The sequence below is a fragment of the Ovis canadensis genome, chromosome 25 (assembly GCF_042477335.2).
Source record: "Ovis canadensis isolate MfBH-ARS-UI-01 breed Bighorn chromosome 25, ARS-UI_OviCan_v2, whole genome shotgun sequence".
Taxonomy (NCBI): domain Eukaryota; kingdom Metazoa; phylum Chordata; class Mammalia; order Artiodactyla; family Bovidae; genus Ovis; species Ovis canadensis.
Genome location: NC_091269.1, coordinates 60,036,457 through 60,061,597, shown reverse-complemented (window position 1 = coordinate 60,061,597; position 25,141 = coordinate 60,036,457). Strand labels below are relative to the sequence as shown.

The 25,141-nt window shown below is 39.4% G+C and overlaps 1 protein-coding gene across 6 annotated transcripts in view; it reads right to left on the bottom strand.

Annotated features, from left to right (window-relative positions):
• The window catches only part of MAPK8 (mitogen-activated protein kinase 8), a 98,647-nt gene that overhangs the window by 22,443 nt on the left and 51,063 nt on the right, over positions 1 to 25,141 (bottom strand). For 4 of the 6 annotated variants that reach the window (XM_069572432.1, XM_069572434.1, XM_069572433.1 and 1 more), the window contains exons 2-5: positions 12,214 to 12,384; positions 5,703 to 5,832; positions 2,589 to 2,647; positions 2,361 to 2,499 (exon numbers count right to left, since the gene is read on the bottom strand). In XM_069572432.1, the coding sequence (XP_069428533.1) occupies positions 2,361 to 2,499; positions 2,589 to 2,647; positions 5,703 to 5,832; positions 12,214 to 12,335 (450 nt within the window). In that variant the 5' untranslated portion in view covers positions 12,336 to 12,384. Of the gene's footprint in view, positions 1 to 2,341; positions 2,500 to 2,588; positions 2,648 to 5,702; positions 5,833 to 12,213; positions 12,385 to 25,141 lie in introns of all 6 variants that reach the window. The other 2 variants (XM_069572436.1, XM_069572438.1) reach the window with 1 other exon arrangement.

Here is a 25,141-nt window from a genome sequence, read left to right as displayed (position 1 = left end):
CACAGGAGTTTAGCAGCACCGCTCTCTCTCTGGAGAACTACCCAACTTGTATGAAGGTGTCGCAGAGGCAGTGGACCGACTCACTATTCCATCTTCTCTACCACATTTTTCCAGCCTGAGATTAATTCTAGTCAATGGGATGTGAGTGGGAACTAAGAATAGAAGGTCCATTTCTTATACACTAGCAGTGGACCCATTTATAATAGTTTCCAAAAGAATAAGACACCTAGGAAAAAATTCTAACCAAGGTCGTGAAAAGACTTGCACACTGAAAACTGTGAAACTCAGAAGATCTGCCACAGACTCTGCACTGCATTCCCCGCCGCCCCCCCACCTCCAATCAGGTGCAAACACTGAAGCCTTAATGCGACTGTATCTGGAGACAGGGCCCTTGTAGAGGTGATTAAGGGTAAATGAGGTCGTAAGGGTTGGGCTCAAGGTAAGAGGACTGGTGTCCTTATAAGAAAAGAGAAAGAGATACCAGAGTCTGTGCTCTCTTTTTACAAGCAGGGAAGAAAGGGCACGTGAGGACATGGCAAGAAGGTGGCTACCTCCACAGCAGGAAGAGAGCTCTCACTAGAAACGGAATTTACTTGCATGTTGGTCCTGGACTTCTAACCTCCAAAAACTGTGAGAAAATAACTTTCTCTTGTTTAGGCCACCTAGTCTGTGCTGTTTTGTTATGGTACACAAAATAGACTAATACAACCTAAGTAAATGGAGAGACATCCTACATTTGCGAATTGGAATACTAAACACAGTTAAGACAGAGAAACTACCCAAGCAGTCTACAGAGTCAATGAAATCCTCGTTGTTATTACACTTCCAATGGCCTTCTCAGCGGAAATGGAAAAGCTGATACTCAAAATTCATATGGAATCACAAGGAGCCCTGAACAGTCAAAATGATTCTGAGAAAGAATAAAGCTGATGGACTCATACTACCCCATTTCAAAATTTACTACAAAGCTACATGCTCAAAATAAAGCGGTACAGATAAACGCACAGACACAAAGACCAACGGAATTGAGAACTGAGAGGCCAGAAATAAAACCCTGTCTACAGCCAACTGAATTTCAATAGGGATGCAAAATCATTCAAGGAGAAAACAATAGTCTCTCTTAATAAATGGTGCTAGCTGGATCAAATGGATAACTGGATTTTCACAAGCAAAAGAATGAAGTTATCATTAGCACCTTATCTCATACAATGTACAAAACTTAACTCAAAGTGGGTCAACAACCTAAACATAAGAGCTAAAAGTACTGATGAAACACTAAGAGTAGATCTTTATGACCTCGAATTCGACGATGGATTCTTACACACGACCCTGAAAGTATAAACCACCAAAGAAAACATCAACTGATTTTAGTGAAAATCAACAGAGATCCAGAAAGTGAAAAGACAACATACAAAATAGGAGAAAATACTTACAAATTACTCATCTGATAAGGATCTACTATTCAGAATATATAAAGAACCCTGATAGCTCAACAACAAAAAGACAAACAACTCAATTAAAAAATGGGCAAAGTGCTTAAATAGATATTTCTTCCAAGAAGATAAACAAATACAAAACAATCATGAAAAGATGCTTAATGTCATTAGAGAAATGCAAGTTAAAACCACAATGAGATACCACTTCATCCTCACTAGGATGGCTAGAATGAAAAAGTCATTAGGAATCAGCAAAGATGTGGGGAAACTGGAATTTTTGTGTACCATTGCTGGAAATGTAAAATGGTGTACTCACTGTGGCAAACAATTTGCTGGTTCTTCAGAAAGTTAAATAACACCCAGCAATAAAACTCCTAGGTAGATACCCAAAAGAACTAGAAACAGGAACTCAAATACTTCTACCTTAGTGTTTTTAACAGCTAAAAACTAAAAGCTAACAGGTGAAATAACCCAGGTGTCTATTCATGGATGAACAGATAGACAGAATGTGGGAAATATATACAACAGAATATTCATCAGTCGTAAGAAGGAATGACCTGCTGATATACACTCTAACATGGGTGAAATGGAAAACATCATGCTAAGGTAAAGAAACCAGACAGAAAGCTCGTATATCATATGACTCTACTTGTATGAAATATCCAGAAGAGGTGAATCCATGGACACTGAGAGCAGACTGGTGTATGTCAGGGGTTGGGGAGAGAAGGGACGGGGTGACTACCAGGGGTAGGGAGTTTCCTTCCGGAGCAATGACAATATTTTGAAATTTGGTATCAGTAGTGGTTGCACAGTGTGAAGGCACTAAGTATCACTGACCTGCACGCTTTGAAACACTGTGGATTTTATGTTACATCAATTTAACCCCAACGATTAAAAAAAGATATGACGGTTTTTTCTACTAACCCGATGAATAATTCCAGCAGAATGAAGGTGCTTGATTCCACACAGCATCTGGTAGAGAAGGTAGGACATTCTTTCATGATCTAGTTCCATCTGAATCACTTGACAAAGATTTGCATCCATGAGCTCCATGACTATGTAACTTTATGGGCGAAAAAAGGCAACAGCTTAAGTATGCAGTAACAATCCAAGAATGATATGTATTAACAAAATTTTAATTATTACACTTACACATCCTGAAATTCTTCTAGGGATTTCTGTGGTGTAAAAACATTCAAAAGGCCAATTATCTGTGGCAAAAGCAGAGAAATAGAAAAATTTTCATTTGGAAACTGCAAATACATGGATTAAAAAAAAGACACCCTCTCTATGAAGTTTTTCAAGTCTTATGTCCTAAGCTTAAGTAATCGCCTTATTTTATATATTAAACGTTCATGGCCAGGGTTGGGGGCAGGGAGAGAAGCAGAGCACAGAAGATACTAAGGGCACAGACAAGACTCTGAATGATACTATAATGGTAGATATATGCATCATTACACATTTGTCCAAACCCACAGAATGCACACCTCCAAGAGTGAACCCTAATGCAAACTCTGGACTCTGGGTGATGAGTACATGTCAATGTAGGTCCACTGATCATAAAAAAATGTACCCCTCTGGCGGGGGGTGTTAATAATGCAGGAAGCTATGCATGTATGCAGGCAGGGGATATATGGGACATCTCTGTACTTTTCTTTACATTTTGCTGTGAAGCTAAAACTGCTCTAAAAACACAATTTTATACACACACACACAAACAATACCAACAGAAGAGCTCCAGAAAATCCATTCCATTTATAAACATTCAATTATTATGGACCTATATTATACAATCCTCTACATAATCTTTAAGCAAATCTTAAGTACTTTCTGCCAGCTTTTATCCAACTCAATACTTTTATATAACCTCAGCCCTTTTGACCCCTGGTTTTTCATAAAACTGCACTTTCCCAGATTTCCTCATTTCCCATCTAGTTCACCAGTGTATCCATGGGCATGTAATCTTTCCCACTATTGTTGTCCAGTCCTCCCTTCTCTATCTGACCCTTTTCCTGGGTGATACTATGTATGGTTTTCCCCTCCAAATCTATGTAGATAATTCCAAATATTCATGAAAGGTTCTTTATTTTATTAGTCTCAGATTTTCATTGCTACTTCACATGAGGTCTCTCAAAATAATATAAAATTGAATTCATTATCTTTCCAACCCAAACCTCTTACTTTTCCATAGTATTTTCTTTTTTACAACAGAAAGCAGTGATTTTTTTACTCTTTTTCTCAATATCTGAAAAGTGGGTGTCAGTCGCTCAGTTGTGTCCAACTCTTTGTGACCCCATGGACCGTAGCACCATAATAAATAAAAGAATGCTAGTTCTAGTCACTATTGTCAGGGTGAGTTTCAATCTCTTTTCACTTCCTGTGTTATTACATATGTTGAGGATTCTAACATCTCATCTAGACTGTTCATGCTGTAAAAACTTCTAACACTTAGTTCCCTAACAATGGTTTTCTACAAATCCAGCTACCATTTTACTGTCCATTGGTAGTAAAAAGATAATATTACTCACCTTTTCAAAAATCTAAAGCCACCAAAAAAAATTCTAAAACTCCCTTGCAGTACATTCAAAGCCCTCCATGACAGGATAGCAATCCACTTCATCTCTTGCTAAGCCCTCTATTAAACTTGATACTTGAGCAAGAAGGCTGTTTCTAAAAAACTGTCAAGGCCTTTAAACATACTATCCCCTATGTTTGTCACTTTCCTACTAAATGCTACTACGTCTTCAAGGTAGGCCTCTTCTGTAGGGTCTGACAGTGCCCAGTTCTTGACAGAGCAGAGTATTCTACTCTGGCCCCACATCTATGTTATTATGGCATTTAATACACTGCAGCATAGTCTTGCTTTCACAACAGCCTCTTACTCCTTTTTACATTTTGACATATAGGAAAATACCTGACACATATTTTTGAAATGTGTTGACAATTATACTTAGAATGTTTTCTAGACATAAACTTCATGAGGGAAGAACCCACGTTAGTCATTTAAGCATAAAGCTTTGCTTACAGAAGACTTCCAAATACATGTTCAGTACATGTTCAGTGTTAAAATTCCGAAAAATAATTCTCAGATCAGAGAGGATAAAACAAATTTGTTTAAGACAGAGGAATAAGTATCAAACTGTTCTAAATGCCTCCTAACATGCCTAACCAGATGAACTACACACTTGGAGAAATAGTGAAACCATTCTCATTAATAGCTAGGCAATCCCAGAGTAGAAGTGTGGTATCAGAGATGAAAAGCACACAAGGGCAGAAGGGGTATTAGTGGTTTCTCAGAACTGAGAAACTGAGGAGGATGGGAGATGGGGGAATGAGAGCCAAAGGAGTGGGGTTTCTTTGGGAGGTGATGAAGATGTCATAGAACCTACTGTGGCGACAGTCCTATGTATCAGTGAATATACTGGAAACCAATGAATTAAATGGACTAGTGGTATGGTATGTGAATTCTATCATAATAAGGCTGTTATATAAAAAAGATTAAAATGGATAGCTGTCTTCTTTTCCAAAAGAGAAATGAAGAAAATTACATCAATTGTACACTGGACAAAATTCAACGACTGATTAAATGGGTGGTATATGACCACTTTGAAAGAAGTATAAATCACTAGAAATATGTAAAAATTCACTGAGAAACTTTACTTCTGTGAACAGAAACAACAATACCAATAATAACAAACAACAGCAACAGACGAGAGAAATGCAACCAGACATACATGGGAATTTCAGAAAGGCATTTTTGAATGAAAAAATATAACAGGGTGAAAGTCATATGTCCAAGTTTTTACAACCACTAGAAAACAGAATTAGGAATGTTTTACTAATTTCATTTAAATATTTTTTAAAGTTTCTGCTAAACTGCTTTATCCAATATTATCAACAATGTCAAAGAATAATGGGACCAAATTCATTCATGTGCTAAGGTTCCAGTTTTCTGAAATGTCAGCTTAACAGAAAACAGAAAGCAGATGAGATAAACCCTACATAAAGTTCTAAAACATGTACCTGTTTAAAATTCCTCTTGAAAAGTAGATGTCAGAAAATTACACAATCTTCATTTCATAAAGTATGTTTCATCTAATGTTTAATGAAGTTGAGAAAAATTTCACAATGCAGATACACTTTTAAGCAATGTTTCAGCCCAAAGAACAATTTAAAGCACCTAGTGTTTTAAAAGATTTTGATATTCAGGTATTCATTTAGAAGTCTTGATTTTATACTTAAGAAATTTTCTGAATGTTCACTTACATTTTTGTGATTGACACATTTCATAAGAACTAGCTCTCTGTAAGCACGCTTAGCATGAGTTTGATTCTGAAATGGCCGACTTAGCTTCTTGATTGCAACGTTTCTTTCAAGAATGGCATCATAAGCTGCACTGTAATAAGAAATTCCAAAACAACAAAAATTTAATCAAAAATCTGCAAACATAATTATGAAACATTCATGTAGATTTACTTTCTCCAAAGATAAATGCAACTGAATCAATTTCCAGCCCTTAGTACTCAACATGTTTCTTAAAATATTAATGGATTAAAAGCGAAAGTGAATTGTGAAGAAAGGGACTGCGTGTTCACTGGGGGTCGGTCATCCAAGATCCATCCAGCATACAATGGGCACATAATACACAAATCTTTAACGAGTATTCAAGTCCAACAGATATACCTTAGAGCCTAAATGAATTCCTCACCCCAAATCGACATTAAGGAAAGACACGATAAAAAATACATGTGGTCATAAAGTCTACTCAAAACACTTGTTGAAGAATTCTACGTAAGTACATCACCTCCTCCTCTTCAGACACAACAAAATGAACACAGGAAGAGGAAAGTACATATAAAGGCATCTATATGAAAGATGGTTTTATAAAAGTAAACACAAAATTTGTTTTGGAGGCGAAATTAAAAATCAAGTAATTTATCAATGCTAGATTTCAGGACACCAGAAGCCACTTCGTAACTATTAATGAAACACCTATAATTCTGGGAAATGTAACACTACATTCATCAATTCTTCATCTCTCTACCATACGGCACTGACCAAATGGTACACTTCACAAACGACAGGTCAAAGAAAGTAAAGCACAAGTAAGGTAAAGTGCCTAAAAATTAAAGAATAGTATGATCGAAGAGTAAAAATCATTTGGATTAATCACTGCCTGATATAGGGCCAGAGAGGTTAACTAACTTGTTCAAAGTCAGCCAGAAGGTTGAAAGCAAAGCTGAGTCTAGAAGACTGAGAGATAAGGTCATGCTTTTCATCTGCTGCTGCTGCTAAGTTGCCTCAGTCGTGTCTGACTCTATGCGACCCCACAGACAGCAGCCCACCAGGCTCCCCCGTCCCTGGGACTCTCCACGCAAGAACACTGGAGTGGGTTGCCATTTCCTTCTCCAATGCATGAAAGTGGAAAGTGAAAAGTGAAAGTGAAGTCGCTCCGTCATGTCCGACTCTTCGAGACCCCATGGACTTCAGCCCACCAGGCTCCTCTGTCCATGGGATTTTCCAGGCAAGAGTACTGGAGTGGGTTGCCATTGTCTTCTCTGGCTTTTCATCCTAGAGCATTATAAAAGACGATTTCTATTTGGAAAATCAGCATTTGTTGTTGTTTAGTTGCTAAGTTGTATCCAACTCTTTGCAACCCTATGGACAGTAGCCCGCCATGCTCCTCTGTCCATGGGATTTCCCAGACACGAATACTGGGGTGTGTTGCCGTTTTCTTCTCCAGGTAATCTTTCTGATTCAGGGATAGAACTCACATCTCCTATACTGGCAGGGGGAGAAGCCCAAAGGCAGCATAATACTGATTAAAATTATTCTCAAACCTAACTGGAACCTAAATTATTCTCTAACCTATTCCTAATAGAGGAAAACAATAGAATGGGAAAGAACAGAGATCTCTTCAAGAAAATCAGAAATACCAAGGGAACATTTTATGCAAAGATGGGCTCAATAAAGGACAGAAATGGTATGGACCTAACAGAAGCAGAAGATATTAAGAAGAGGTGGCAAGAATACACAGAAGAACTGTACAAAAAAGACGTTCACAACCCAGATAATCACGATGGTGTGATCACTCACCTAGAGCCAGACATCCTAGAATGTGAAGTCGAGTGGGCCTTAGGAAGCATCACTACGAACAAAGCTAGTGGAGGTGATGGAATTCCAGCTGAACTATTTCAAATCCTAAAAGATGATGCTTTGAAAGTGCTACACTCAATATGTCAGCAAATTTGGAACACTCAGCAGTGGCCACAGGACTGGAAAAGGTCAGTTTTCATTCCAATCCCAAAGAAATGCAACGCCAAAGAATACTCAAACTATCGCACCATTGCACTCATCTCACACACTAGTAAAGTCACACTCAAAATTCTCCAAGCCAGGCTTCAACAACAGATGAACCGTGAACTTCCAGATGTTCAGGCTAGTTTTAGAAAAGACAGAGGAACCAGAGATCAAATTGCCAACATCCGCTGGATCATGGAAAAAGCAAGAGAGTTCCAGAAAAACATCTATTTCTGCTTTATTGAGTATGCCAAAGCCTTTGACTGTGTGAAAGTCGCTCAGTCGTGCCCAACTCTTTGCGACCCCATGGACCATACAGTCCATAAAATTCTCCAGGCCAGAACATTGGAGTGGGTAGCCTTTCCCTTCTCCAGGGGATCTTCCCAACCCAGGGATCAAACCCAGGTCTCCTGTATTGCAGGCAGATTCTTTACCAGCTGAGCCACCAGGGAAGCCCAAGAATACTGGATTGGGTAGCCTTTCCCTCTCCAGGGGCTCTTCCTGACCCAGGAATCAAATCGGGGTCGCTGCCATGGCAGGCGGATTCTTTACCAACTGAGCTATAAGGGCAGCGCTCACAGTTTGACTGTGTGGATGACAACAAACTGTGGAAAATTCTGAGAGAGATGGGAATACCAGACCACCTGACCTGCCTCTTGAGAAACTTGCATGCAGGTCAGGAAGCAAGTTAGAACTGGACATGGAACAACAGACTGGTTCCAAATAGGAAAAGGAGGACGTCAAGGCTGTATATTGTCACCCTGCTTATTTAACTTATATGCAGAGTACATCATGAGAAACGCTGGGCTGGAAGAAGCACAAGCTGGAATCAAGACTGCCGGGAGAAATATCAATAACCTCAGATATGCAGAAGACACCACCCTTATGGCAGAAAGTGAAGAAGAACTAAAGAGCCTCTTAATGAAAGTGAAAGAGGAGAGTGAAAAAGTTGGCTTAAAGCTCAACGTTGAGAAAACTAAGATCATGGCATCTGATCCCATCAATTCATAGCAAAAAGATGGGGAAACAGTGGAAACTGGCTGATTTTATATTTGGGGGCTCCAAAATCACTGCAGATGGTGATTGCAGCCGTGAAATCAAAGACACTTACTCCTTGGAAGGAAAGTTATGACCAACCTAGACAGCATATTAAAAAGCAGAGACATTACTTTGCCAACAAAGGTCCTTTTAGTCAAGGCTATGGTTTTTCCTGTGGTCATGTATGGATGTGAGAGTTGGACTGTGAAGAAAGCTGAGCGCCTAAGAATTGATGCTTTTGAACTATGGTGTTGGAGAAGACTCTTGAAAGTCGCTTGGACTGCAAGGAGATCCAACCAGTCCATTCTAAAGGAGATCAGTCCTGGGTGTTCATTGTAAGGACTGATGTTAAAGCTTAAACTCCAATACTTTGGCCACCTCATGCAAAGAGCTGACTCATTTGAAAAGACCCTGATGCTGGGAAAGATTGAGGGCAGGAGAAGGGGACGACAGAGGATGAGATGGTTGGACGTCATCACAGACTCAATGGACATGAATTTGGGTGTAACTCCGGGAGTTGGTGATGGACAGGGAGACTTGGCATGCTGTGGTTCATGCGTTTGCAAAGAGTCAGACATGACTGAGTGACTGAACTGACTAACTGGAAACTTGAGCTTTTTTTGTGGCTATTCCACTATATGAAATGTAGTGAAGAAAGTATGTGTTAAGAAACTGGCACTGCATAACAGGGCACATCTGTACATTCTATATACTGTGACTACTGCCTATATACATGTATACACGTACACACACCACACATGTTATCTTTATTAGAAAGTACCATTATTACAGATATGTTCTTCCCAAATTAAAAAAAAAGGCAAAATAAAAAAATCAGAGGTCAACCAAATGTTTAGAAGTTTTGATTCAGATAAAGCATGTTTTATTTTTAACCATTAACTGCATTCCTATTAATTTCTTATCTAGTATATCAAAGTAATATTTCAAACTCTAAAATTGAAAATTTCAAGTATCTCATTGAACTATTTTGTATCCAAGGAAATTAGATTTCTAATTATTGATTCTCAAATGTGCACAAATTAGAAACACCTGGGTATTCAGAGGCCCCAATCCAGACCCAATGAATCTTACTATCTAAAACTGGGGCCCAAAATAATGTCTTTCAAAAAAAATTAAGTTCTTCAGGTGATTCTGACAATAATACAACAGTGACTTTAAAAAGTTATTATTTGTCTATTTCACAGTAATGTTCTGGAAGGAATAATCAAAAATTTGAAGGCATTTATTCCTTAGGACCGGTGTTACTTTCCAAAGCAATTTTTAAAAAATTCTGGCACACAAATTTCAAAAAAGCACTTACCTGAGGATTAGGTGAAGGTAGTGTTGAGGCAGTCCAAGCGCAGGTTGGAAAAGAATTTCCAGACACAGAGCATTTCGGAAGGGAGTGAGTTTATTAAGAACAAAGAGCAGAGATAATGTGGGCACTGTGAGCGTGGACTGATCTCCTAACATACTAGGGAAGAGTCAACAGTTTTCCTAAGCCAACAGCCCATTTTCACAGCCTCAAGATACAGAAAAGTCCTGCAGGCAGGCTGTCGTTAGGTGACTGGCTGGGGTGCTATAGGTGTTTACTGGACTGGGCGTCTTTGCCTAATTTGGAGTCAGGAAGCTTGTTAGTGATGATCAGGGGGCTTTTGGCAACAGTTACAAAGGGGCTCGATTATCTTTGGAGATGACCCTGGTCCTGGGTCCTGCTTCTGTGGCCTTGCTGCAAGGCTTGCACCTGCGGCCTTGGGGCACGACTCAACAGTACAGAAACTATATTTTTCAAATACCATTAACCATTTTATAAATAGTATATTCCTCACAACCACCATGCATATATTAGATGGGAAAACAGGCTATAGGAGAGTAAACTTGCCATGCGTCACAAAGTTAATAAATCAAAGAGCTAGAATCTGAATCAAGAGTTTGCTTTCAAAATTCTTTACAATATTGATAATTACATTATTTTCTTCAAATTTAACTTGTGGTTGGTTAAATGTGATTAGTTAAAATGATAACCAGCCAGCCAACAGTGCTTTATGAAATGACCCAGCTTATGCACTTTGTGGCAGTAGAAATCACAGCCCATAAGTGAAGAATATGAAGAGAGAACAGATGTTTTTACTGTTGCTCTTCAGTCACTAGATGGTGTCTGACTCTTTGTGGACCCATGGACTGTAGTACACCAGGCTCCTCTATCCTCCACTATCTCCCGGAATTTACTCAAAGTCATGCCTGTTAAAAGTTGGTGGTGTTACTGTTCTCATTACACAAATTAATTGATTCTAATATTTCACCATTATTTCACTTAAGATTTTTAAAAGAAATATATTATTATAGGTAAAGCCCCTTCCTTCTCCCTTATTCTCAGAGGTAAGTACTACTCTGAGTTTGGTGTTTATGAATGTTTTTACATCTTTGCATTCATAAATTATACATGATATTGCTTTATATATTCTAAACTACATATATATGTATATCCTACATCTTGTTTTTAAACTCAACATTACATTTCTGATTATCCTTGTGGATACATATAGCTCCAGTTCATTTTAAATGGTATACAGGATTTCACTGTATTTCTATTCTCCTACTGATAGATTTGATGCTATTACCAATTTGTGCTACTGTAAATGGTATTGCAAAGAACAGCGCTATATATGTCTCTTTCTAGACATATGCAAGAGCTGTTTGCAAGAGTTTTTCCTTGAACTTGGGAGAACTGCAGGATTGTAAACACTTACGATTTTTAAAAGATTCAAAAACAAACCTGGTCCAAGAAGAGGTAATACAGATATAATTATGCTTGAGTGAGGCTTAGACTCCCCAACACTAGCTTATTATGCTAATTTAGTGACCTAAAATCATTAACAGAAATGTCCCAAAGAGTGTTTTGATTTTCAGTTTATTAGGAATTATAATGATCTATAAAGCCTAGGTCTTTTGTAGAAATTAGCCTGTAAATCAATTTTAAAGATATATATAGTTTTGAAACACATACAGTGAGACATTAGCTGACTTTATTCCCCAGTGTAAAATAAGATTTATGAAATTCCAGAATTTCATTACAGTGTAAAAGTGATGATTAAATGAAGCTTCTTACTGAAGAGTTAGTTACGGGAATAGACAAAGAATTAATAAGCATGCCACTTATTCTTTCCTGATATAGATATTTGTCTTTATGTGGCTTAAGACCAAGTATTTAATCATAATTTACACTTAGAGATGACAGAGCTGATTTACAAAGTTATGTTTTCTGAATAATAATAAAAAGCCTTAATGTCAGAAGGAAACAACTTATTATTACAGCTTTAATTTTATAGTTTTAATTAAATTTTTTGAGGCAAGCTAAACATTTACCATGGAATTTATGAGAGGAGAAAACAAAGCAGTTAATGATTTTTTTGCCTAACTTTTGGAAGCAAAAACTCACCATACTATTCCTTGGGCTCCTGAACCTATAGGTTTTAAATTCTGATACCGTTTCAGGACTGTGAATGTAGAGTCCCCAATCTCCACACTGTAGAAGTTGCTGTCACGCTTGCTTCTGCTCATGGTGGCAAGCAACTAATTTAATGGCTTCATCCAAAAATCCGCCACAAAGCTGCAAAATGGAACAAAATGCAATGTTAACAAAGAGAATTTGCTTAATCTTAAAATTCAAGTCATTACTCTGTTCACAGATTGCTAGATCATGTTAAAAGAGCTGCTTCATTACAAATCACAGTTAGAAAGAAAAAATACCACAGAGCCTAGTTAGCATCTGTTACATTTAAGAGATAACTGATAGTTTAAAAAAGACAAAAACAAAAAAAGCAAGTATTATAATTAAACATGCTTTTAAGGTCACTTACAGTTTAAAAATTTAAACTAGTCCTTTTCATGTGTTGATTATAGACAAATTATATCTTAATTTTTGTAACTGATAAACTTTCATTTGAAAACAATCCACCATCTCACTAAGTATATGTGGAAGGAACAACAAATTGACAGGCTAGTTATCACGTATCACTCCCACCAAACAAACTAACAAGCACGGAGCAGCACTCGGCTGTCACCGTAACAGCTCCCGAAGCCCAACAGCGACATCTGGGTGCACTGTCTATGCTGAGGTCGTAATGGCTGAAAACTGAGAATTAGGACACAAAATGTAAGATTAAAAAAAGATATAAGAAAATTATTTTAAAAATAAGAACATATAAGTGAGAGAAGCATTTAGTATACTGAGATATACTAACAAAACAGTCCTGTTTTAAATTGCTTGGGTCGCCTAAAGCATAACCTAAGTTCTGACCGCAGTCTTTTTTTTTTTTTTAACCATTTGTCTGATTAAAGCCAAACCAGGCTTTTTCTACCCATTTGAGTACTGGTTACTGACAAACCTTATTATCTATCCTTACTAGACAAAACTAGCCTATTCTAAAATGCATGCAAGGGATGTCCCTGGGGGTCCAATGGTTGAGACTCTGTGCTTTCAATGCAGGGGTGCAGGTTTGATCCCTGGCCAGGGAACTAGGATCCTACATGGCATGAACCACAGCCAAAAGATAAAACAAAATAAAATGAGCCTTAAAATGTATGCCATACAGTTTCAACCTACTTTCTGTATCCCAGGATAAACTGAGAAACCAATGAGATCTAAAGAACTTTTTCTGTGCATGGTCTTAAGACAATGCTAACAACAGAAACAACAAACAACCAAATTCTGATAAGACTTATAATGCAAAGATTTAATCTGAAGTGTATTAAATGCTTACTATGTGTCAGGCACTATGATGTACCCAGATCACGTAGGGGTTCGAGAACTGGATACTAATAGCTTAGTTCTTAAGAGGAGGATAGAAACCACCACAAAGTTAAAGTACAGAGTAAGAGAGGGCTGCTACTTGGAGGCTACACTGTTAGAGGCGAGGGAGCAAGAGCTGGAAGAAGAAAACCAGTGAGCTACTGAATACAAATGAAAGGAATAAAATTAACAAGTTTTAGGTTGGTGGGGTTAAAAAAAGTTTAAAAGTACAAACAGAATAGGCTTTAAAGAAGAAATAAAATAATTGAAAGCAATTGAGAAAGGAAAGAAACTAATTAGATAAAAGAAAAGCCCAGAGGAACATCTCCAAAATCAGTAACTAAACTAGTCATGTAATACTCCAGAGAATACTGTCTGAAACCAAAAGTCTCAGTAACTTTGCCTAAGTTGAAAGACCCTAGACTTGTCAATTTCTGCAAAAAAGCCTGTGGATATACTGATTGGGACTGCACTGAGTAACAAACATCAATTTGGGGAGAAATGATACTCTAACAATTTTGCGTTTTCTCATATTCATTTCAGTTTTCTGATCCATATTCATGATACTCATTCATCCGTTCATTCTTCTTTAAGTTCCCTCAGCAACATTTTATAGTTTCCAATATACAGATCTTGCAAAATTCTGTTCAACTTCTCCATAGTATTAACAACTTTTAGATGCTATTGGGAATGTTTTTATTCTTACTTAAATTTCAGTTGTTCATTGCTAGTACAAAGAAATACAATTTATTTGTATAATAACTTCATGCTAAGCTCGCTTGTTACTTACTTAGTAGACTTTCTGTTCTACACACACAAGCAGTTCCATTTCTTCATTTCTAATTGGGATGGCTTTGACTTCCTTTTCTTTCCTCACTACAATGACTATAATCCTGAAAAGAAGTGGTATGAGCAAACATCAGTCCCCCATTCCCTATCAGGGGAAAAGCATTCAGTCTTATACCACTGAATGTGATGTAAAGTGTGATACAAATTATTGGATTTTACTAGATGCCCTTTAACAGGCTGAGAAAGTTCCCTTCCAAGTCCTAGTTGACTGAGTTTTTATCACTATAGAACATTCAATTTTGTCAAACGATTTTCCTGAATCTAGTCCAATAATCATAGTTTTTCTTTCTTACTTAGTAGGTTCATACAGTGAATTATGCTAACTGATTTTTGAATGTTAAACCAAACTTATATTCCTGTAACAAATCTTACTTGGTCAAAGTGTTATCCTTTTTTTTTTTTTAAATAACTACTGATTCAGCCCCATCACATCATGGCAAATAGATGGAGAAACAATGGAAACACCGACAGACGTTAATTTCTCGGGCTCCAAAATCACTGCAAATGGTGACTGCAGCCATGAAATTAACAGACGCTTGCTAAACTCAGCAGTGGCCACAGGACTAGAAAAGGTCAGTTTTCATTCCAATCCCAAAGAAAGGCAATGCCAAAGAATACTCAAACTACTGTACAATTGCTCTCATCTCACACACTAGCAAAGTAATGCGCAAACTTCTCCAAGCCAGGATTCAACAATACGTGAAGTGTGAACTTCCAGATGTTCAAGGCGGATTTAGAAAAGACAGAGGAACCAGAGATCAAATTACCAGCATCTGCTGGATCATGGAAAAAGCAAGAGAGTTCCAGAAAAACATCTATTTCTGCTTTATTGACTATGCCAAAGCCTTTGACTGTGTGGATCACAATAATCTGTGGAAAATTCTGAAAGAGATGGGAATACCAGACCACCTGACCTGCCTCTTAAGAAACTTGCATTCAGGTCAGGCAGCAACAGTTAGAACTGGACAAACTAGACTGGTTCCAAATAGGAAAAGGAGTGCGTCAAGGCTATATATTTCACCCTGCTTATTTAACTTATATGCAGAATACATCATGAGAAACACTGGACTGGAAGAAGCACAAGCTGGAATCAAGATTGCCGGGAGAAATATCAATAACCTCAGATATGCAGATGACACCACCCTTCTGCAGAAAGCGAAGAACTAAAGAGCCTCTTGATGAAAGTGAAAGAGGAGAGTGAAAAGTTGGCTTAAAGCTCAACGTTTAGAAAACGAAGATCATGGCATCTGATCCCATCACTTCATGGGAAGTAGATGGGGAAACAGTGGAAACAGTGTCAGACTTTTTTTGGGGGGCTCCAAAATCACTGCAGATGGTGACTGCAGCCATGAAATTAAAAGAGGCTTACCCCTTGGAAGGAAAGTTATGACCAACCTAGATAACATATTAAAGAGCGGAGACATTAATTTGCCAACAAAGGTCCATCTAGTCAAAGCTATGGTTTTTCCAGTAGTCATGTATGGACGTGAGAGTTGGACCATAAAGAAAGCTGAGTGCTGAAGAATTGATGCTTCTGAATTGTGTTGGAGAAGACTCCTGAAAGTCCCTTGGACTGCAAGGAGATCCAAGCAGTCCTTCCTAAAGGAGATCAGTCCTGAGTGTTCATTAGAAGGACTGATGCTGAAACTCCAATACTCTGGCCACCTGATGCGAAGAGCTGACTCACTTGAAAAGAAAGACCCTGATATTGGGAAAGATTGAAGGCAGGGGCGAAGGGGATGACAGAGGATGAGATGGTTGGATGGCATTACCGACTCAATGGACACGAGTTTGCGTCAACCCCGGGAGCTGATGATGAACAGGGATGCCTGGTGTGCTGCAGTCCATGGGGTGGCAAAGAGCTGGACCCAACTGAGTGACTGAACTGAACTGGCTAGAATTTTATCACTATTATGGACCTTTTTAAAAAGCCAGGTTTTAATTTCTGATTCTATTTTGTACTTTTCTATTTCTTTGGTTTCTGCTTTTGCCTTTACTCCTCTTTTTGTTTTGGCATTACTGTTATTCTTTAGTTTCTTTAAACAGACGCTTAAGAGTAATGATTTGAGGACTGCTTTTTATAATATACACACTTAATACTGTTAATTTACCCTTAAAGCAGCACTTTATAGCTTCATTCCCCAATTTTTTGCCATCATATCTATATTTAATTATAAAAAAGCAAAATTTTATGGCGAGCTTACTTTATGCTATGCCCTATTTCAAGTGTTTAATACTCTTTTGCCCTCACAGCAGTCCTATGAGGGTTTTCTATTAACGACTGCCTATGGCTAGAGAGTAAACTCAGTCCCTGTCACCACATCTTACCTGGAGTCCCACACACTCCTGTCTGATGTTGCATGACATTAAGAAAGGGCCCAGTGTTTTTCTAATTTTACAGATGATGAAGCTGAGTCTGAAAAAGGTTACCTACTGGTTACAAAGTTAGTAAGGAGTAAAGTGAGGGGTTTTTGTGTGTTGTTTGAGTGAGGATTTGAGTCCTTCATCCATACACTATATATACTGAGTCCAAGATAAAAAAAAGTCTTGGTGCTGAAGAAGATACAAAGGAAGAGGAGAAGTTATAAACATGCTGAATCTTAAGCATGTTGAGACTGAGATGGATCCCTGAGATATCCAAACGGAAATATCAACTTGTTAGCTAGATACAGAACTAAACCTCAAGGAGATGTCTGGGTGGAAGATACAAATTTAAGAGTTGGCATTGTTATTAAAGCAACGAGAAAGAATGGTATTACTCAAGAGGATGTTGTAGCAAGAAAGGCTTGAGTCAGCTTTGTGGATACCCACAGTTTAATGAGCAATTAGAGAGAGAGAAGCCAGTCAAGAAGCCAGTGAAGGTGTAGCCAGAGACAGAGACAATAAGGAGAACACACTGAAGAAGCCAGAGGAAGAGTGTGTTAGAGAACAGAGTGGCCCAAAGTGCCGAACGCTGCAGAGACGTCCAGTAAGCAGAGCGACGGGAGCGGAAGCTAGACTGGAATGAGCGCAGGCGAGAATTAAAGAACACCATTTCACAAGTAAGTGGGGGTGACTATCTCTTTAGAGAACTTTAGCAAAGAAGATGAGAGGAAACTGATGGAGAATGATATATGGTCAAGAAAGGATGATCAGATTAGATACAATATATAACATTCTGCAGCACAGCATGCATAACATATGTAATACAAAGACAACCTGAACATATTCATCTGTTAACAGAAAGGACTGCAAAAGATGGGAAGGGTGAGACGAGCAGAGTGAAAAAGAAAACTAACGTTTCAGTTAGAATAATCTCTCTGAAAACATAGCAAGAAATGGGATCCAAAGCATATGTGTGGCCATACAGATGAAGATACGAAAGTAGCACTGCCGCCAGAAAACACCTTGAGAAGACTAAGACAGAAGGAGCAGTCTCCAAGGTAAGGGTGTTAAGGATACTGGTGAGACTTAGAGAGGATGCGTTTGGCATACTGTTCTCTCCATGATGAAGCTGAAACAGGAAGAGTGTTAGGAGGCAATGATACGGAGTCTGGTAACTCACTCCCCTACTCAAAAAGGCCTCTTTGTGGATTAAAAACCACAAAAGTATAGGTAGGGAATTTAGATGTGACTGCTTACGTGGCTCATGGAGAAGGCAATGGCATCCCACTCCAGTACTCTTGCCTGGAAAATCTCATGGATGGAGGAGCCTGGCAGGCTATAGTCCATGGGGTCGCTAAGAGTCGGACACGACTGAGCGACTTCACTTTCACTTTTCACTTTCATGCATTGGAGAGGGAAATGGCAACCCACTCCAGTGTTCTTGCCTGGAGAATCCCAGGGACGGCAGAGCCTGGTGGGCTGCCGTCTATGAGGTCGCACAGAGTCGGACACGACTGAAGTGACTGAGCAGCAGCAGCAGCAGCTTACGTGGCTCAGGAAAAAGAGAAAAGCCAGGCATTTATTATGCCATTTAACAGATGAGTAACTTAGGCTAAAAGTGATTCACGTGCAACAGAATGTTGTAGACATAATGAATTTCAGCTTCTGCTTTCAAAATATTCCTCTGCAAGAACACTACACTCATGTCAATGTGGCTAAATTATCACTCCCATACCCTCATGCTCTGATTTACTAATTTCCCTCTCTTTTTGGGGGAAATATTTTTCACCTCTTTTTTTTATATCTATGTAAATTATATCTACAGAGAGAGAAAGTCGCTCAGTCGTGTCCAGCTCTTTGTGACCCATGGACTGTAGCCTACCAGTAGTCCATCGGGTTTTCCAGGCAACAGTACTGGAGTGGGGTGCCATTTCCCCCTTCTCCAGGGGATCTTCCCGACCCAGGGACTGAACCCAGGTCTCCCGCATTGCGGGCAGATGTTTTACCATCTGAGCCACCCAGGGAAGCCTTCTACCTACCAAAGACTAGTTTAAAAATAATATTCAGAGGCCTTTTCCAGCTTGAATCTAATTTCTCATCAAAACCACCTTGTATACTTGGATACGCAGATTTTACTACCAGACTGGGTGGTCTTTCTGAGGGTAAGGACTGTGTCTCCTACACCTTCAGATTTACAAAACATGTCAGCTCTTCAAAAGAGGTAAAATTTAATAACTGCTAAAAATGTTAACCAAGAACATGAACCTTTTTAAAGCAACAAATTAAAGGGTTCTGTTTATCTTTATCACTGTTTTCCTTCATAAGTGGGGGGGGGGGCGGGGGGAAAGACTGAATTACGTTTTTATGACCGAAGGTTTACTTCTGTAACGTCTATACAACAAACAGGACTCAACTGCTATCAGGCCGGTTCACCCATGAAATGGTTGGTCTGGTGAGCCTGAATGTAGAGACAAACAAATTAAAGTTAGCAGTTTTATAAAAAGTACTTAGGGAAAAAAGAGTGAGTTCAATAGAGCCATAAAGCCAGGCCTCACAGACAAAGGGAAATAATTCAGGCAATGCAACGAAGTTCAGAATTCAAGACAGCTCTCATCATCACATAATCTCGATGGTAAGCCTCTGGGGTTGAAGTGGAGCCTGTCCATCTTTACTCACCTTGTTTCTATGGCTACCAACAGATGCCAACAGTGATGGTCAACGCTGCATGTCAAAGTTGTGTTAACTCTGACTAGGCCACAAGGCACACAGACACTTGTGAAACATTACTCTAGGTGATTCTGTGAGGGCGTCTGGATGACTTTAACATTTAAGTCAACAGACTGAGTAAAGCAAACTGCTCCCCTTAATGTTGGCAGGCCACATCCAGTCTGCAGGCCTGAATAAAAACAAAAAAGTTCATCATACTGCAAGGAGAAGGGAATTCCTCCTGCTTGACTGTCTTCAGGATGGGATATCGTTTTTTCCATGCTTTCAGCCCAGAACTGAAATACTGATTCTTTCTGAGTCTCGGACCTGCTGAACTTCAGGCTAGAAGTTACATCATCAGCTCTTCTGGGTATTAGGCCTTTAGACCTCAAGTATTACATCAGCTTTCCTGGGTCTCCAGCACGCCAACTTAGATCTTGGAACCTGTCAGTGTTCGTTCACATTCCCTCTCTCTCCCTCCCTTCCTATCCATCTATCCAGCCACCCACCCATCATTCAGGTTCTGTTTCTCTGGAGAACCCTGACTAATATAACGCCTCATTCTACTCTGAAGGTTTCTTCTGTGTAACTCTTAGCTTCTCATGGCGGCTGCATGCTGCCTTTTCTCTCTTCATCTGACTCTGCTCAAACATCAGCTTCTCAGAAATGCCTACATGGCTGTGGGTGCATGCTGAGTCACTCAGTCGTGTCTGACTCTCTGCGGTCCCATGGACTGCAGCCCACAAGGCTCTTCTGTCCACGGGATTCTCCAGGCAAGAGCACTAGAGTGGGTGCCGACTCCTGCTCCAGGGGGTCTTCCCAGCCAGGGGCTGAGCCCGCATCTCTCCTCTGCACTGGCAGGCAGGCCCTTCACCACGAGCATCGCCTGGGAAACTCTGTCTCACGTGATTAGCCTATCTAAACTAGTGCCTTCTAACCACACCCTCTTCCTCAGCCTGCTTCATTTTTCTTCAGAGCACTTACCACTACCGACATCTATTAGATGCTGACTATCTGTCCCCTCAAACGTGAGTTTCAAGAAAGCATAAACACTGGTCTGTTTGTGATTAAATCATTAGAGCCTAGAATAGTAACTGGCAAATACTGATCATTCAAATAGGCAAATGAACAAACTGGAAGTTCCCATTACAAACTGTCCATCATTCTCTTCCTCTCCAGTAGCAACTTACAGGAAAAAAAGAGGTCTGTGATTGATAGGTTGAATCCCCACTGCTGCTTTTCGTGCAGTTTTCATGCCAGGCTATTTCACAGACCACTAGCCTTAGGTCAAAGGTCTGCCCTGGGCTATCAGTTACGGCCAAGGTGGCAGAGCCACAATCTGCAGAATCCATCTATGCTAAGGAATTGCTTAGCACTGCTTTCTCAGCAAGTAGGTAATAGCCTTTCATATGACAGCCCTATGCATGTTAGTCTCTGTGATATGAGGTCTAACTAATGAAGTCTGACTACTTTCAGAGTATAATAAGAGACTTCCTGGCCTAACACCGAAGCCAATGTTTCAAAAATCCTATTAAATTTAATAAACTTACATTTTATATCACTTTTTAAAATGTTTTTTTAATTGAAGGATAATAGCTTTACAGAATTTTGTTGTTTTGTCAGACCTCAATATGAATCAGCCATAGGTATACATATGTCTGGTTCCTTCTGAAGCTTCCTCCCCTCTCCCTCCCCATCCCACCTCTCTAGGTTGATACAGAGCCACTATCTGAGTTTCCTGAGCCACACAGCAAATTCCGGTTGGCTACCTATCTTACATATGGTAATGTAAGTTTCCATGTTACTGTTTCCATACATCTCACCCTCTCCTCCCCTCTCCCCGTATACATAAGTCTATTCTGTTTCTCCATTGCTGCCCTGTAAATAAACTCTTCACTACCATTTTTCTAGATTCCGTATATGTGTGTTAGAATACAACATTTGTCTTTCTCTTTCTGACTCACTTTACTCTGTAGAATAGGTTCTAGGTTCACCCACCTCATCAGAACGGACTCAAACGCCTTCCTTTTACGGCTGAGCAATATTCCATTGTGATATGGACCACCGCTTCTTTATCCGTTCATCTATCAATGCACATCTAGGCTGCTTTCATGTTCTGGCTATTGTAAGTGGTGCTGCCATGAACAATGGGATACATGCATGTTTTTCAATTTTGGTTTCCTCAGGGTATATGTCTAGGAGTGGGATTGCTGGGTGTATGGTGGTTTTATTCCTGGTTTTTTAAGGAACCTCCATACTGTCTTCCATAGTGGCTGTATCAATTTACATTCCCACCAACAGTGTAAGAGCGTTCCCTTTTCTCCACGCCCTCTCTGGCATTTATTGTTTGTAGACTTTTTGATGATGGCCATTCTGACTGGTGTGAGGTGATATCTCATTGTAGTTCTGATTTGCATTTCTCTAATAATGAGCCATGTTCAGCATCTTTTCATGTTTGTTAGCCATCGGTATGTCTTCTTTGGAGAAATGTCTGTTCAGGTCTTTTTCCCACTTTTTGATTGGGCTATTTGTTTTTCTAGCATTGAGTTGTATGAGCTGCTTGTATATTTTGGAAATTAATCCTCTGTCAGTTTCATTTGCTATTATTTTCTCCCATTCTGAGGGTTTTCTTTTCGCCAGACTTATAGTTTCCTTTGCTGTGCAAAAGTTTTTAAGTTTGATCAGGTCCCACTTGCTTACTTTTGTTTTTATTTCCATGACTCTAGGAGGTGGGTCACAGAGGATCTTGCTTTGATTTATGTCATCGAGTGTTCTGCCTATGGTTTCCTCTAAGAGTTTTATAGTTTCTGGTCTTACATTTAGGTCTTTAATCCATTTTGAGCTTATCTTAGTGTATGATGTTAGGAAGTGTTCTGATTTCATTCTTTTACATATAGCTGTCCAGTTTTCCCAGCAACATTTACTGAAGAGGCTGTCTGTACCCCATTGTATATTTTTGCCTCCTTTGTCAAAAATAAGGTTTCCATAGGTGCATAGGTTTATTTCTGGGCTTTCTATCAGGTTCCATCAGTCTATAGTTCTGTCTTTGTGCCAGTACCATACTGTCTTAATGACTGTAATTTATAATATAATCTGAAGTCAGAAAGGTGGATTCCTCCAGCTCCATTCTTTTTCAAGACTGCTTTGGCTATTCGGGGTCTTTTGTATTTCCATATGAATTGTGAAATTTTTTGTTTTAGTTCTGTGAAAAATACCATTGGTAATTTGATAGGGATTGCACTGAATCTGCAGATTGCGTTTGGAGTATAGTCATTTTAACAATATTGATTCTTCCTACCCAAGAACATAGAATATCTCTCCTTTTATGTCATCTTTGATTTCTTTCATCAGTGTCTTATAATTTTCTGTGTACAGTTCTTTCGTCTCCGTAGGTAAGCTTATTCCTAGCTATTTAATTCTTTTTGTTGCAATGGTGAATGGGATTGATTCCTTAATTTCCCTCTCTGATTTTTCATTGTTCGGTGCAGTTCAGTCGCTCAGTCGTGTCTGAATCTTTGCAACCCCATGAACCACAGTATGTCAGGCCTCCCTGTCCATCATCAACTCCCGGAGTTCACCCAAACCCATGTCGATTGAGTCGGTGATGCCATCCAACCATCTCATCCTCTGTTGTCCCCTTCTCCTCCTGCCCCCAATCCCTCCCAGCATCAGGGTCTTTTCATATGAGTCAGCTCTTTGCATCAGGTGGCCAAAGTACTGGAGTTTCAGCTTCAACATCAGTCCTTAGAATGAATACCCAGGACTGATCTCCTTTAGGATGGACTGGTTGGATCTCCTTGCAGTCTAAGGGACTCTTCAAGAGTCTTCTCCAACACCACAGTTCAAAAGCATCAATTCTTCGGCATTCACCCTTCTTTATAGTCGAACTCTCACATCCATACATGAACACCAGAAAAACCATAGCCTTGACTAGATGGACCTTTGTTGACAAAGTAATGTCTCTGCTTTTTAATATGCTATCTAGGTTGGTCATAACTTTCCTTCCAAGGAGCACGCATCTTTTAATTTCATGGCTGCAGTCACCATCTGCAGTGATTTTGGAGCCCAGAAAAATAAAGTTAGACACTGTTTCCACTGTTCCCCATCTATTTGCCATGAAGTGATGGGACTGGATGCCATGATCTCGGTTTTCTGAACATTGAGCTTTAAGCCAACTTTTCCACTCTCCTCTTTCATCAAGAGCCTCTTTAGTTCTTCTTCACTTTCTGCCATAAGGGTGGTGTCATCTGCATATCTGAGGTTACTGATATTTTTCCTGGCAGTCCTGATTCCAGCTTGTGCTTCTTCCAGTCCAGCGTTTCTCATGATGTACTCTGCATATAAGTTAAGTAAGCAGGGTGACAAATATACAGCCTTGATGTACTCCTTTTCCTATTTGGAACCAGTCTGTTGTTCCATGTCCAGTTCTAACTGTTGCTTCCTGACCTGCATATAGGTTTCTCAAGAGGCAGGTCAGGTGGTCTGGTATTCCCATCTCTTTCAGAATTTTCCACAGTTTACTGTGATCCACACAGTCAAAGGCTTTGGCATAGTCAATAAAGCAGAAATACATGTTTTTCTGGAACTTGCTCTGGATCCGATGATCCAGCAGATGTTGGCAATTTCATCTCTGGTTCCTCTGCCTTTTCTAAAACCAGCTTGAACATCTGAAGTTCATGGTTCACGTATTGCTGAAGCTTGGCTTGGAGAATTTTGAGCATGACTTTACTAGCATGTGAGATGAGTGCAACTGTGCAGTAGTTTGAGCATTCTTTTGCATTGCCTTTCTTTGGGATTGGAATGAAAACTGACCTTTTCCAGTTCTGTGGCCACAGCTGAGTTTTCCAAATCTGCTGGCATATTGAGTGCAGCACTTTCACAGCATCATCTTTCAGGATTTGAAACAGTGCAACTGGAATTCCATCACCTCCACTAGCTTTGTTCGTAGTGATGCTTCCTAAGGCCCACTTGACTTCACATTCCAGGATGTCTGGCTCTAGGTGAGTGTGAGTGATCACACCATCATGATTATCTGGGTCATGAAGATCTTTTTTGTACAGTTCTTCTGTGTATTCTTGCCACCTCTTCTTAATATCTTCTGCTTCTGTTAGGTCCATACCATTTCTGTCCTTTATTGTGCCCATCTTTGCATGAAATGTTCCCTTGATATTGCTAATTTTCTTGAAAAGTTCTCTAGTCTTTCCAATTCTGTTGTTTTCCTCTATTTCTCTGCATTGATCGCTGAGGAAGGCTTTCTTATCTCTCCTTGATATTCTTTAGAACTCTGCATTCAGATGCTTTTATCTTTGCTTTTTGCTTCTCTTCTTTTCACAGCTATTTGTAAGGCCTCCTCAGACAGCCATTTTGCTTTTTTGCATTTCTTTTCCATGGGGGTGGTCTTGATTCCTGTCTCCTATACAATGTCATGAACCTCCAACCATAGTTCATCAGGCACTCTATCTATCAGATCTAGGCCCTTAAATCTATTTCTCACTTCCACTGTATAGTCATAAGGGATTTGATTTAGGTCACACCAGAATAGTCTTGTGGTTTTCTCCACTTTCTTCAATTTCAGTCTGAATTTGGCAATAAGAAATTCATGATCCGAGCCACAGTCAGCTCCTGGTCTTGTTTTTGCTGACTGTATTGAGCTTCT